We start from the raw sequence: 14,176 nt of genomic DNA, 5'->3' as shown, positions 1-14,176 counted from the left end.
AAGTTCTCTTCCGGTCTGACCGGGAAGGCTTACAAGGCCTGCGGACAGGCTGCGTCCGCCTTGCATGGCATGGCTCTGCTTCAGGTCCACCAGGCCCAGGCACTCCTTGACATGCACGAGGGTAGGCCTGACCCAGAGCTCCTCCGGGAGCTCCGGACGGCGACGGACCTCGTCCTCCGGGAGACGAAAGTCACCGCCCGTGCCATTGGTCAGGCGATGTCCACACTTGTGGTCCAGGAGCGGCATCTCTGGCTTAACCTGGCTGATATGAGGGAGACCGATAAATATTGGTTCCTGGACTCCCCCATCTCGTCAGCTGGGTTATTCGGCGACGCGGTCGAGAGCTTTGCCCAGCAGTTCTCGGCCGCCCAGAAGCAGACGGAGGCGATCAAGCACATCCTGCCCCGGCGGCCCGCTGTTCCCCCAACACCTCCGCCGGCGGCAGCGCCTCCGGCTACTCGTCGTCGAGGACGTCCACCCGCCGCCGCCTCCGCCCCCGCCAAAGCCCCGCAGCAGCCTAACACCGGCCGTCGGCGTGGGGCCGGCCGTGGGAAGGACGTCCAGCCCGCTCAGGCCGCTGCCAAGCCAGGTGGCAAGCGCCGTCGCAAGCGACCCTGAGACGGGCCGCCCAGAGATGGAGGAAACTGCTCTGAGGGAGATGGCTGCAGCACCACTCCCTCCCCCGGTGGAGGGCCGGGGGAGAATCTTTTGTTTTTCTGTTCCGCCACTGGCCCCAGTGCCAGCGGCACCCAAAACTTCAATAAGAGAGCAGTTTCCAATATCTCTGGGTGCCAAGAGAGCGCGCTTGGCGGTGTTCGACGCTCCCATGCCTCGCCACCCTCAAGTACCTCTCCCTTCGCCAGCAGGGGACGCCGGCTGTCGGGACGCACACAAGCGGCCTCCCCACACTCGCACGTCCCCTCCGCGGATGCAGGTAAGTTTTGCACAGCACACTCAGATCCCGCTTCCGGCCGCTCCCATGCCGTCCGAGCCGGATCCCTGCGTTCCGCCTCGCTGCCCCGCTGCGGGTACGTCTGTGGTGCCGTTGGTCCCCCTTGCTCGGAGTCTGGGAGCCTGGCTAGCGCTTCCCAGCCCGTCTTGGTGGCTCCTCCGTACCATCAGACACGGCTATGCGATTCAGTTCGCCCGGCGTCCCCCCAAGTTCAGGGGCGTTTACTTCACGACTGTAGTGGAGGCGAACGCCCCCGTGCTCAGGGCGGAGATCGCTGTCCTACTGGCAAAGGACGCGATAGAGCCGGTCCCTCAAGCTGATATGAGGTCCGGGTTCTACAGCCTGTACTTCATTGTACCCAAGAAAGGCGGCGGGTTACGACCGATCTTGGACCTGCGATTCCTGAACCGGTCCCTTCACAGGCTGCCGTTCACGATGTTAACGCAGAAACGCATCTTCAGGTGCATCCGTCCCCGAGATTGGTTTGCAGCGATCGACCTGAAGGACGCGTACTTTCATGTCTCGATTCTCCCTCGACACCGGCCCTTTCTGCGCTTCGCGTTCGAGGGACGGGCATATCAGTACCGCGTCTTACCCTTCGGCCTGTCCCTGTCGCCCCACGTCTTTACGAAGGTTGCGGAGGCGGCCATTGTTCCCATGAGAGAGCATGGCATTCGCATCCTCAACTACCTCGACGACTGGCTGATTCTTGCCCAGTCGCGAGAGCAGTTGTGCGAACACAGGGACAAGGTGCTCAGTCACCTCAGCCAGTTGGGACTTCGGGTCAACTGGGAGAAGAGCAAACTCTGTCCCACACAGAGGATCTCTTTTCTCGGTATGGAGATAGACTCGGTCGCCATGACAGCGCGCCTCACCGAGGAGCGCGTCCAGTCAGTTTTGAACTGCTTGAATTCATTCAAAGGCAGGACAGCGGTACCACTGAAACATTTTCAGAGGCTCCTGGGGCATATGGCATCCGCAGCCGCAGTAACGCCGCTCAGATTACTTCATATGAGACCGCTTCAACGCTGGCTACACGATCGAGTCCCGAGATGGGCGTGGCACAGCGGTTCCCTCCGTGTCCAAGTGACTCCGAGATGTCGCCAAACCTTCGGCCCGTGGTCAGACCCTTTGTTTCTCCGGGCGGGAGTTCCCCTAGAGCAAGTGTCCAGGCACTCCGTTGTCTCCACGGATGCCTCATCCACGGGTTGGGGTGCCACGTACAACGGGCTTGCAGTTTCGGGTCTGTGGACGGGGCCTCAACTGCAATGGCATATCAATTGCCTCGAGTTGTTAGCAGTTCGTCTTGCACTCAGCCGCTTCAAAGTGCCGCTCAGAGGCAAGCACGTTCTGGTCCGGACGGACAACACTGCGGCCGTAGCTTACATCAACAAACAAGGTGGTCTACGCTCCCATCGCATGTCGCAACTCGCCCGCCATCTCCTCTTATGGAGTCAGAAGCATCTGAGGTCGCTTCGTGCTGTTCACATTCCGGGCCTGCTCAATCGTGCGGCCGACGAGCTGTCACGTCAGCAGGTACTTCCGGGAGAATGGCGACTCCATCCCCCAGGTCCAGCTAATCTGGAGTCGTTTCGGGGCCGCACAGGTACCCTGTTTGCCTCCCCAGAGACGACCCACTGTCAGTGGTTTTATTCCTTGACCCAGGGGAACCTCGGGTCGGATGCCCTGGCCCACATCTGGCCCCGGGAAGAACGCAAGTATGCGTTTCCCCCAGTGAGCCTTCTTGCGCAGACACTGTGCAAAGTCAGGGAGGACAAGGAGCAGGTCCTGTTGGTCGCTCCGTATTGGCCCAACCGGACCTGGTTCCCGGAACTAGTGCTCCTTGCGACATACCTCCCTGGCCCATTCCTCTGAGACAGGACCTCCTGACTCAGAGACGGGGCACCCTATGGCACCCGCGTCCAGACCTCTGGAAACTCCATGTCTGGTCCCTGGACGGGACGCGGAGGTTCTAGGTGACCTGCCACAAACGGCAGTTGACACCATCACTTCCGCTAGAGCCCCCTCTACGAGGCGCCTCTATGCGTTGAAGTGGAACCTGTTCGTCGATTGGTGCTCTTCTCGCCGAGAAGACCCCCGAAGATGTACGATCGCATCTGTGCTTACCTTTCTACAAGATGGGTTGGAGCGAAGGCTGTCTCCCTCCACCCTCAAAGTCTATGTCATAGATGGAAAATCTCTAGGTAAGCACGATCTGATCGTCAGGTTCCTTAGGGGAGCGAGGAGATTAAATCCGCCTCGTCCTCCCTCTATACCCTCTTGGGACTTAGCTCTGGTGCTTACTGCACTACAGAGAGAACCCTTTGAGCCTCTGCAGTCAGCTGAGTTGAAAATCCTGTCGTTAAAGACTATACTCCTGATTGCGTTGGCCTCCATCAAGAGGGTAGGGGACCTGCAGGCATTTTCGGTCGACGAATCGTGCCTGGAATTCGGGCCCGGTAACTCTCATGTGATCATGAGACCCCGGCCTGGATACGTGCCCAAGGTTCCCACTACTCCCTTCCGGGACCAAGTGGTGAGCCTGCAAGCGCTGCCTTCGGAGGAGGCAGACCCAGCCCTAGCTTTTCTCTGTCCCGTCCGTGCTCTCCGGACTTACGTGGACAGAACGCAAAGCTTCAGGACCTTCGTCTGTTACGGAGGACAGCAGAAGGGAAAGGCTGTCTCCAAGCAGAGGATGGCCCACTGGATAGTGGATGCCATCGTCTTGGCTTATCAGTCCCAAGACGTGCCCTGCCCGCTCGGGTTAAGAGCCCACTCCACTAGGGGTGTTGCCTCTTCCTGGGCGCTGGCTCGTGGCGCCTCGCTGACAGATATTTGTAGAGCTGCGGGCTGGGCGACACCTAACACGTTCGCTAGATTCTATAGCCTCCGTGTAGAGCCGGTATCTTCCTGTGTGCTCACTTCCCATAGTCAGTAACACCGAAATGCTTGTTCTAGTGTCGGCTTGCTGCGCCATTCCCTCCCCTATGGTAGACGGATGCGTGCGCTTATTCTGCTCCAGTCGAGTTCCCCGGATCGGGCGAACCCTGTTGAGTCCTCCGCAACCCGCGGCAGTCGGACGTGGCGGAGCGTTCGACGCCAGGTCTAACACTCGTATGCATTGGTGGAACTTGTGTTAGGCTGGGTTCCATATGTAGTGACCCCCACGGCGGTCCCATATGTTTATTCTTCCATGGTACGGCTCCCTACGGCGAGCCTGTGTCTTTCCCTCGGCAGAGTGTCCTCTGCCGTTCCAGGTACGTGTTGTTCCCCCTCCACTAATTGGCCGGGGCCACCCCTGGGACTTCCGTATGTTGTGCTGCCCACGGTCAGCCCATACGTGTATTCTCCACATGTTAACTCCCTCTGGGCATGATGTGGCTTCCGCAGCTGCCTTCACAGGCACGCTTTCCCAGCGTTATCCAATACAGTCAGCTGAATGGGTCTTGCGGAACAGCAGCTTGGACTCTCCCTGCGTGAATTCCCCGCCCGCATCAGATCGGGGTCTGAAGGGCTCATCGCTGGGCACTGGAAGTGGTAGTAACTATGGCGTTTTCCATAAGGGAACCCAATTCGTCTGTACGTCCGACGTACGTCGAACGTGACCGACTGAATGGGAACGTCTCGGTTACGTATGGTAACCCTCGTTCCCTGAAGGTGTGAACGGAGACGTACGTCCCGTCGCCACAGTTGCTGTACCATCACTGCAGGTTGAGCCACTACGTTTGGCTCCTCAGTGAAAAACAGCGTGCATTCGCTCTCGCTTCCTGTTTATACCCGCAGTGCGGGGCGGAGCGCAAGATGCAAATCTCGCACGCCAATTGTTCATTGGCCGGTTATAGATAGCTCGAAGCTGATAGGGGCTCCCAGAAGTGATCCCAATTCATCGGTACGTCCGACGTACGTCTCCGTTCCCTCCTTCAGGGAACGAGGGTTACCATACGTAACCGAGACGTTTTGCATGTGGATAGCTAAGAGCGTTTTCAGACCTGTATATCGCTTGCTTTGTTCCTAAATGGGGATTCACAAGCCAGGAACACTCCACTACCATGAATGTTGGAGAATTATTTATTGAAAAAAGTTAGGGATGAATAAGAGAAATGAAGGAGAAGGGGAAAATGGATGGTAGTCAGGTTTATCTGGGTGTCTGGAGTTGCATGATGGCCTGGATACCCAGAATGGGGGTATCGTCTCAGCTAAATGTAGGCCAAATGATTAGGACCTCCTGCCGATACAACCTGGAAGAGAAGAGAAGAGGGGATGGTAAGTAGGAGAAAGGTAGGGAAAGGGAGGGTTCGAGAGAACGAGAAAAACAGTACTGCAAGGGGCAATCCGATATAAAAAAAAAAAGTCTGATATAAAAAAAGTCAGGTAATTGTGTGAGGCATGGCCCCACTCCCGAACCTCAGTTAACTGTTTCAATGTTGTCATTTTTACTTGGTTTGGTTTGCTTTCACAAGGCCACATTTCTAAATGGACCAAAATTTGGTAATACAAGTAACATGTGAGTAAACCGTCCTCTCATTGGTCAGAGCGCACCTGTTTATATTCCGGCCTCTGGGATTCTGCTTATAGCGGTCATCCTCAGGATGAAATCAGATGAATAAAGCCCATCTCTTAGAGACGCTCGCTAAAAACCATGTAAACTTGGGTATATTTATGTCTTGGACAGTTTGTCCAACCAAATTTCAATTAGGCAATTCACTTCGTCTCTTCTCCAGGTTAACCTATGATTCATTTTGTGAAATGCAGATTAAGATGATTTTAAGGGCCTTGGTCAGACAGGTGGCCCATTCAGTGCTCCAACCCATCCCCCCACTGTGATACAGCCTAGTTAGTTGGTCCATTGCGTCGGATTGCTTTCGCACCACAAACTAACAGCTCCAGAGTTCGTTTTCAAGCGTCCCAGACCACCTTGTTCAGGCAATCTTGGATTGATTGTTCTGGTGCGGATCCAAGAGTGTTCATATATGCCTTAACCAGGGATAGGCAAGTTCGGTCCTAGAGATCCGCTGTCCTGCAGAGTTTAGCTCCAACCATGATAAAACTCACCTGCCTATAGACTTACTTATCCTGAAGACCTTGATTAGCTTGTTCAGGTGTGTTTGACTATGGGAGAAAAGGCATCAGGTTCCGAAACAAACCCTCCAAATGTGTCAGGTGTGAAAGTTGTTCCTCAGATATGCACCTGTTACAATTTAAACAGGATTTTGTTTATCGGTGGGCTGATAAAAAACAGTGCAGATGTTGTCCAATCTGATTCGAGCCTGCAGTGGTGGTCCGTCTGAGACCAGCCTCCTCATCTTTTTTTTGCATTTTTTTTTTTGCATTTTTTTGCAGTTTGCATTCTTACTTTCATGGCTTCAATGAGCAAAAACGTTAAGGTAGAATTAACCAATGGAAAATAGATTCGCGTTTGTGGTTCTTGCTTCAGGTATTCTTTTCAAATCTTTTCAAACTTGCTTTCGAATTTATAGTCAAATAAAGCTGTTCCCTTGGAAAATGATTTCCCACATTAATTCATGACTTGACATTGCCTCAGTGAGACATTTAGAAAGAGCACATTCAGATCTTGCAAGTAGGCTATTAGCTTTGTGTCAGTGGAGGAATAATCAGAAATGCAAGCAATGTTAACCTCTCCCTCTCTTCCTTTCCCCTCAGGCACGAAAATGGCCCTGAAATTCTTGCGGAAGAAAACCACTAAGCTGAAGAGTTTCCTTCGTGAGTACAGCATCTCTCTTTACCTGTCACCCTGTCCTTTCATCATCAACATGTATGGCATCGCCTTCGAGACTGATGAATACTACATCTTCGCTCAGGAGTATGCACTGGCAGGCGATCTCTTTGACATCATTCCTCCGCAGGTGAGACAATGAGAACTTCTTTGCCTCACACAAATTTCTACTAATAGACATATTCATACTGCGTGCTAAAAAGTCCTAAATAAAAGCATTAAAATGATTTTGGTTCAGTGATGATGTTTTTCATTTCTTACTGTGAAGCATGTTAAATTGAAAACTATGACATACCAATAAAGTTTTACCATTATCATACCATTCTGTACCATTATCCTAAACATTTGAAGAACATTTGATTCAATGTAAATCTAATTACAATGTTATTGGTTGTTTAGGGTGGTTGCCAGGGTGTTGCTAGATAGGTAGTTGCTACAGTGTTTAGACTGGTTGTTAGGTCATTGCTATGTGGTGACTAGGGTGTTCTGGGTGGTTGCTTACTGGCATTAAGTGAAAAGAGCTCATCCTCAAGTTGGATATTCTTGGTGTAGATATGACTCAAGTGCCAATGTCAATTCATCAAGTGTCAATTCATATCTATGGGATTTTCCCCCTTCCTTAATGATTCTCCAGGTAAATGCTCAAAAAGTATAGCAGCACACCTCTCCTAGGTTTGACCATAGACTGTAAAAAAATATGGACGTAGTGTCCGTGACGTCACCCATAGGATTCTGATGAGCCGTTCTGAAGCGCAATGGTGGCCGTTGCCATCTTGGCAGCGCGTCATCGCGCGTCACTCCCGGATAACAGAAAATGGGCAAAAAGGCGGGACGTGGGCGGAGCTTAAGTGACGCGATGACTAACAGACAGCAGATAAATGGCTATCCACCAGTCACTCGAAGTGGCCACGCCCTTAATTATGCAGAACTTTAAGGCTTTATATAATGTAAACGAATGAGCTATAAAAAAATTCACCCCCCTCACAGTTGTCATGAAGGGCAAAATGAGCCGTATAGACCAAAAGCACAATTTGTACCAGGCTGTAACATGTTTTATTCTGCTCTAAAGTTGACCATTTTAACATGGGGCTCAATGAGATTCTGCTCCCTTCTGGATCCTGTCCCTAGCGGCCAGTCGATGAATTGCAGTTTGAGGCACTTCCGTATTGGCTTCAAGAGAAACTGCGGGAGGTTGCCGCTTGGGTTTGACGCATGATTTGAGTCTTATTCATGAGCGATTTATATGGTGAAGTTTAATAATTGGGGTTAGGGTTTTGTACGATTACTATTTTGCATCTGTGAATCCCTTTTTCCTTTGTTCACTGTTGACAACTTAGTGACTTTGAAACTAGATTTAGCAATTTTTTGTTAATTTATAGTTTCCCAGACCTCCCTTACAAAAAATAAGTGTTCATTTTATGAAGTATACTTAAGTAAGGTAGTTTACAACTAAGTTTTTCGTTTGTACTGCAACTATATTACAAGTGAACTTATAGGTATACTGATAGTTTACTTGCTACACTTTGAAGTAAACTACTAGTTTTGATTTACATGCTGTTTAATGTTTGATGATTGCGTTGTTTTACATTTGCATAAGCAATCTTCTATCGCTTGTTTCTGCTTCTTCTTCACACACTCTTTCAGAAGATGTGTAATAGCGCCCCCTATCGTATAACAAAAAAATTCCATCAATGGCAGGGAAAGAGTACAATTTGAAGTACACTACCAGTGGACTAGCCTACACAACAATTAAGTTACTCAGAATTAGTTTTCAAGTTCAAGTTTATAAGAAAGTATGTAAAACTATGTGGAAAAAATGATTGCATAAGCTACTTATTCAAAAGAGTAAACACAACTCCAAGCCAAGTATACTGAGAATACTAGCACAAGTATTTGCCAAATATACTAGACCTTTCTGTCAGTATAAGTCAAGTATACTTAAGTGCAATTTTAAGTATATTTTTGAGAATTACATAAAAGTAGACTGAAAGTATACTTCCTTATTTTTAGTTTAAAGAAGTATATAACACACTTGAATAAACTTCTTTTTCGTAACGGTTGTACTGTCCCATAATCATACTTTCCCACTCCAGGCACAACAATCTCTATGAGCAGCACATTCAGTTGAGGCTGTGTTGCGTATGTCAAAGAAAAAATAAGAAAGACAAATAATAATTTTACGTATAGATAATTTACATATATACTGTATAAATATAGCCATTGTTATTGTTGATTTTGTCAGACAATGTCAAATTAGGATTGTATTGCTTACTTGGAAGTGACTGCTGTTTAACATTTCATAACATTTCATATTATCATTCCATTGTCTCGTCTGACAATATAAATGGAGAAATATTTAAATGGCTGTATTAAAATACATTGTGTGCACAGAGAGTAGGAGAGAAGCAAACAAACGTAAAGGACTGACACTAGACAGATACGATGACGTCACTAATATGTAAATGAGCATATGACATCATCATCTAGCGAGATTTAGCATCTTTTTAAGCAGTTTTTCCACTGCTTCCCATTGGCAACAGTGCCTTTGTTGGTTGTTAAATGAGGACTTTGTGTTCCCTACAAACTTGTTGCTGCATTACAAAAAGCCTTCAGATTTGCCAGTCTGTGAGAATTCTGATAATGTCCATTATGTAACCACAAGTTGTTTAGCCATAGGGTCTAATTCTGTATTCTCCCCTGTGCGTAGGTTGGACTGCCGGAGAACGTTGCCAAGCGGTGTGTGCACCAGGTGGCGATTGCACTGGATTACCTGCACTGCAAGAAGCTGGTGCATCGTGACATAAAGCCGGAGAACGTCCTCATCTTTGACAAGGATTGCCGGAAGGTGAAACTGTCAGACTTTGGCATGACACGCCGCGCCGGCTCTCCAGTGAAGCGGGTGAGCGGAACCATCCCGTACACGGCGCCAGAACTGTGCGACCCCGGCCGACAGGAGGGCCTGTGCGTGGACTACAGTACTGACGTGTGGGCCTTTGGTGTGCTTCTGTTCTGCATGCTCACCGGGAACTTCCCCTGGGAAAAAGCACTGCCATCCGACGCCTTCTACGAGGAGTTTGTGCGCTGGCAGCAGCGGCGGAGGCGGACCAACGCAGTGCCTTCGCAATGGCGGCGTTTCACTGACGATGCGCTCCGCATGTTCAGCTGCCTGCTGTCCATCGAGCAGGACCGCCGGTGCTCCGTCAAAGAGGTCTTTAGCTACTTCGGAAACTGCTGGATGCTCGACACGGAGAACGGCAACATGACCCACGCCTCGGCCGGCAACTGCAACAGTGGTGCAGTGATGAACGGCCGTCAGGCTGAGCTTAGTTCTTCTTCCTCCGAAGAGGATGAGCTGGTAGACCGTTTAAAGCAACAGAGCTTGTCGCCTGTGTGTGGGGTAGCTAAAGGAGGCATCGTGATGGAGCCGGTGACCGCGCACTACTCCTCTACCTCCACCAACAGCTCTGCTTCCTCCAATGGAGGCTATGAGCGTGTCTCACGTGACAACAACGGCAACGGTGGTCGCATCCTGGTCACGACGCCAATTGAAATATGCGTGTAGAGAGGTCACTGGCATTAATCTACCTTGCACATATACTTGGGATCACTTACTAGATGACAATGAGGACTGAAGTCCTTGCGAAGCATCATAGGAAAAGTCGGTAGCTGACGCACAAGTGCTCCAAGAGCATCCTAAGAAGAGTTGACAGCTTGAAACTGTTCCTGATGACGAGTAACTCTGAGGGAATGTGTAAGACAATCGATAAAGCCTGCTGATTGTGTATCAACCACGTTTTCCATGTATAATTAGACCAAAACGACATTGAAAACTTTGGAAGAATAGGGGAAAAATTCTTCTATGAAGCAATATGTTGATTTTTTTTTTTTTAAAAAACATTTCATGTGGAGACTTGACGTGGTTTCAGAAGTACAGTAGGAGCTGTGTTGGTATTGTTTCGTGCTTGTGTATCCCTGTGGTCAGTCTGTGGATATGACTTATTGATTACTTTATGAGTGTGTTGTATTATTCATTTAGGTCTTGACCTTTTTGTTATTTATTTAATACTGTAGCATTACAGTGATCAATTTTCATTTTTGGAGAAACCGCACTGTCAAATCTCAGTTTGCTCACTATTAAACTGAAAAAGTCACTTAATTGCAGAAGACTGTTAAGGAGGTTTAAATGGTAGACGCAAAAACTCTCTTCAGAGTAAAGTATAGATGCAATCTATGTAATTCTTTACCTAGGCGTGCAATACTTGGCCCTGTGTCACCCAATACGAAATAGTTGTACAAATCTTGCATTCAGAAACAGGGCTGTTGTTGTCCCACTAAATTCAAGAGCGATTTAGACATGACGGCTCCCAGAAGCACAGTTCAAAATCCATTCAGCCTTTGTGTGTTGACATACAGTTCATACCGTGAGAACAGTACAATACCACATCATATATATTTCCTCTTTATGTGTTCTCTCTGAGCATCATGGATGGAGCCCTGATAGCACACGTATTTTACTGAGACGATTTATAATTTCTTCTAGAAGATGTCAGTTTTGGACCACTTGCAATGTCTTGGAGAAGGTTCTGTCGGACGTTAGATCGATTTACATTTTTAAGTATAATTTGCTCTTTTTAAGATGTTAATCCGATGTTTTAACACAAAATGTGATGCTATGCTTTCCAGGTGATGTTCTCTTTCATAGATGTCTTGTTGACGTATGTGTGCTTACCGAGTGAAGGATTTCTCAGGTATACCATTCACTGTGTGTAATATTGAAAAGTCAACATGAATTCAAAATTTACTTTCTTAATACACATTTCTGGTCTTACTGTGCATGACTGGTCTTAACGACTTTGCACACTATTCAAATCAAAGATTTCTGCCTCTAAAAAGGTTTTAATTTTTGATTACATCACAAATCCCTCTTACTTTCAAACCCTTCCCTCCAACCACCCGACTTCATTCTGGTATGTAATAGCCACTTTTCACAATCAGAGCCCTACATTTTTTTCCAAGTATCCTGTTTTATTTAAAGGCATAGTTCACCCAAAAATGAAAATTCTGTCATTAATTACTCTCCCTCATGTCGTTCCAAATCTGACCTACGTTCATCTTCGGAACACAAATTAAGATACTTTTGCAGCAACGTCATTGCAACTTTCAAGGTCCAGAAAGGTAGTAAAGACATCATTAAAATAGTCCATGTGAGTCCAGTGGTTCAACCTTAATGTTATTAAGCGACAATAATACTTTTTGTGCACAAAAATTCCCCAAATAACTTTATTCAAAAATGTCTTCTCATCTGTGTCATTCTGCTGCGCAGTTTACGTAGTAAATCGAGATTGAGCTTTTGAGTTATACGGCAGAACGCCGGCTCACCATTGGCTGTACCGACATTCTGCTGTAGAACCTGGAAGCGTTGCACTGTATTTACTACGTCAACAGCGTAGGAGACTAGAGATTGTTGAATAAAGTCTTTATTTTTGGGGGGGTTTTGCACACAAAATGTATTCTCGTCGCATAATAACATTGAGGTTGTAACCACTGTAGTCGCATGGACTATTTTAATGATGTCTTTACTACCTTACTGGGCCTTGAAAGTGGTAGTTGTGTTGCTCCCTAAGGATAGATCAGAAACCTCTCGGATTTCATTAAAAATATCTTCATTTGTGTTCCAAAGATGAACAAAGGTCATATTGTTTTGGAACGGCATGAGGGTGAGTAATTAATGACAGCATTTTAATTTTTGGGTGAACTAACTCTTTAAAATGTTATATTACGGTTATTAGTAAAATTATTGGGAAAATGTGTTTCAAGCCCGACTTTATATTGTCTTTAACATCCAGTTTGTTTACATGTGTTAAATGAGGATGTTTCATAACTAATGGGGTAGTGATGTCTAAAACAAATCTGCTGCTTTGTGCCAGGGAATGAAGGTCCAGTTGAATTTCTGAACAAGATCATTTTATTTGGGCCATTCATTACAAATTAAAAAATGTTACTAGCTGCTAAACCTGGTATACTTTGCATTTAGACTTATTAAAATGCCAACAAAGTGGTCTGTACTATCCTGTTCCACACAAGTCTTGCGCAATTTAAAACGTTTTTAATTTTTTTATTTATTTATACATTTTATTATGAGATTTGTTAGATTTCGTATTCTTCTTTGAAGAAAGGTAGCAAAAGGTCATGTGCTGGAATTGTTTTGCTCTTGTGTTGTTAAAATGGAAAAAATAAAATATGTGTCGACAGTGTTTTAAAGGGCATTTTGCATGGATATAACAGAAAACAGAAAAGTTGGTATCTGTGCAACTTTTTAGATTTGTGACAAATATTGTGTAGTAATACTTTCAATTAGCACAAGTTTGCATAACATGATAAAAGTTTCAGTGGAGTCAAAAAGGACAATGTGCAAATAATAATAAAAACATTTTATTGTATAGTTCATGTGCAGGCCAACCGTGATAGGGCAGTACATTGATTTGCTCTCATAGACAATAACTCATGAAGAAACTCAATGTGACACTCAAAGACATTTTAACCATTCGAAATGTATGAAGAATACAAGACAATTATGAAAATCTTTTGTTGAAAGGACAACAGCAAAACCAGACGTTTTAATGTGTTGTTTTCCAGAAGTATTTGCATGAATCAACATTGCTCTGGAGAAACATTGTAGAAATAAACACTAAAAGTACTGAGTTTTGTGGCTTTTGTGTCTTTTCTGAAGCATTATAGAGGCTGGTTTTCACATACAGATCATTCTGTGATTCCGTTTTTCACAAAGTTCCCATACTTTTTCTTTTCCTATCTTTCTGTTCCTAATATCTGAGGGTATTTCATTCCCTTTACCTGTCAAAAAGCTTTAAAATGACCTTGAGTATTATGATTAAGCATGCAAGTAGTCCCTCACACATGTGACACAAACACTTGCTCCAATCCATCCATCTGAACGCTCTGCATTGCAGTGAAATTACAAAATAAATCTATCACCATTAGGCTACTGAAATATGTCTATTGACATTATTTTTATTCTATTTTAAAACATTCAGTCAAGCAAGATTTGAACTCATGACCAATTAAATTGTTGGAATCTGTAGACCAATGAGTTGTAAAATTACCCAAACATTTCAAAGACATGACAAATGAAGTAGAATATATAGGGGTGGTGCAAACTAAACTGAAACATACCAGGCTCTCCACCTAAACCACAGGAACCAGGGTCTAAATAAAGTTCCGGGTAAATATTTCCCCCTCAAAACAGCCTTTCTTGCGAGGTAGTACTTTTTCAAAGTTCAGGAACTTTTGGGGGTGGGACTTGGGCGCTGAACATGCTGATTGGCTGAGCTCACGCAGCATTTTATTTCAACCTAATGTCTGTTGTGGTGCGCACAGTAAGAGTTGTTTCATGTTCAAATCAACAATGGAGTTTAAGGCTTTATTAGGCTTTATTAAGTTTATTTGCGGAGGACGAAATCCAGTTGGCTCTG

The 14,176-nt window shown here is 46.4% G+C and overlaps 1 protein-coding gene across 1 annotated transcript in view; it reads left to right on the top strand.

Moving 5' to 3' along the window:
• The window catches only part of unm_sa1261 (un-named sa1261), a 29,396-nt gene extending 16,008 nt beyond the window's left edge, over positions 1 to 13,388 (top strand). Inside the window, exons 3-4 of the mRNA XM_079822568.1 lie at positions 6,614 to 6,816; positions 9,394 to 13,388. Coding sequence (XP_079678694.1) covers positions 6,614 to 6,816; positions 9,394 to 10,248 — 1,058 coding nt within the window. The 3' untranslated portion in view covers positions 10,249 to 13,388. The remainder of the gene's footprint in view (positions 1 to 6,613; positions 6,817 to 9,393) is intronic.
• Positions 13,389 to 14,176: the final 788 nt, after the last annotated feature.

The sequence above is a fragment of the Gobio gobio genome (assembly GCF_949357685.1).
Source record: "Gobio gobio genome assembly, chromosome: 1".
Taxonomy (NCBI): domain Eukaryota; kingdom Metazoa; phylum Chordata; class Actinopteri; order Cypriniformes; family Gobionidae; genus Gobio; species Gobio gobio.
This window is presented reverse-complemented; position numbering and strand designations above follow the sequence as displayed.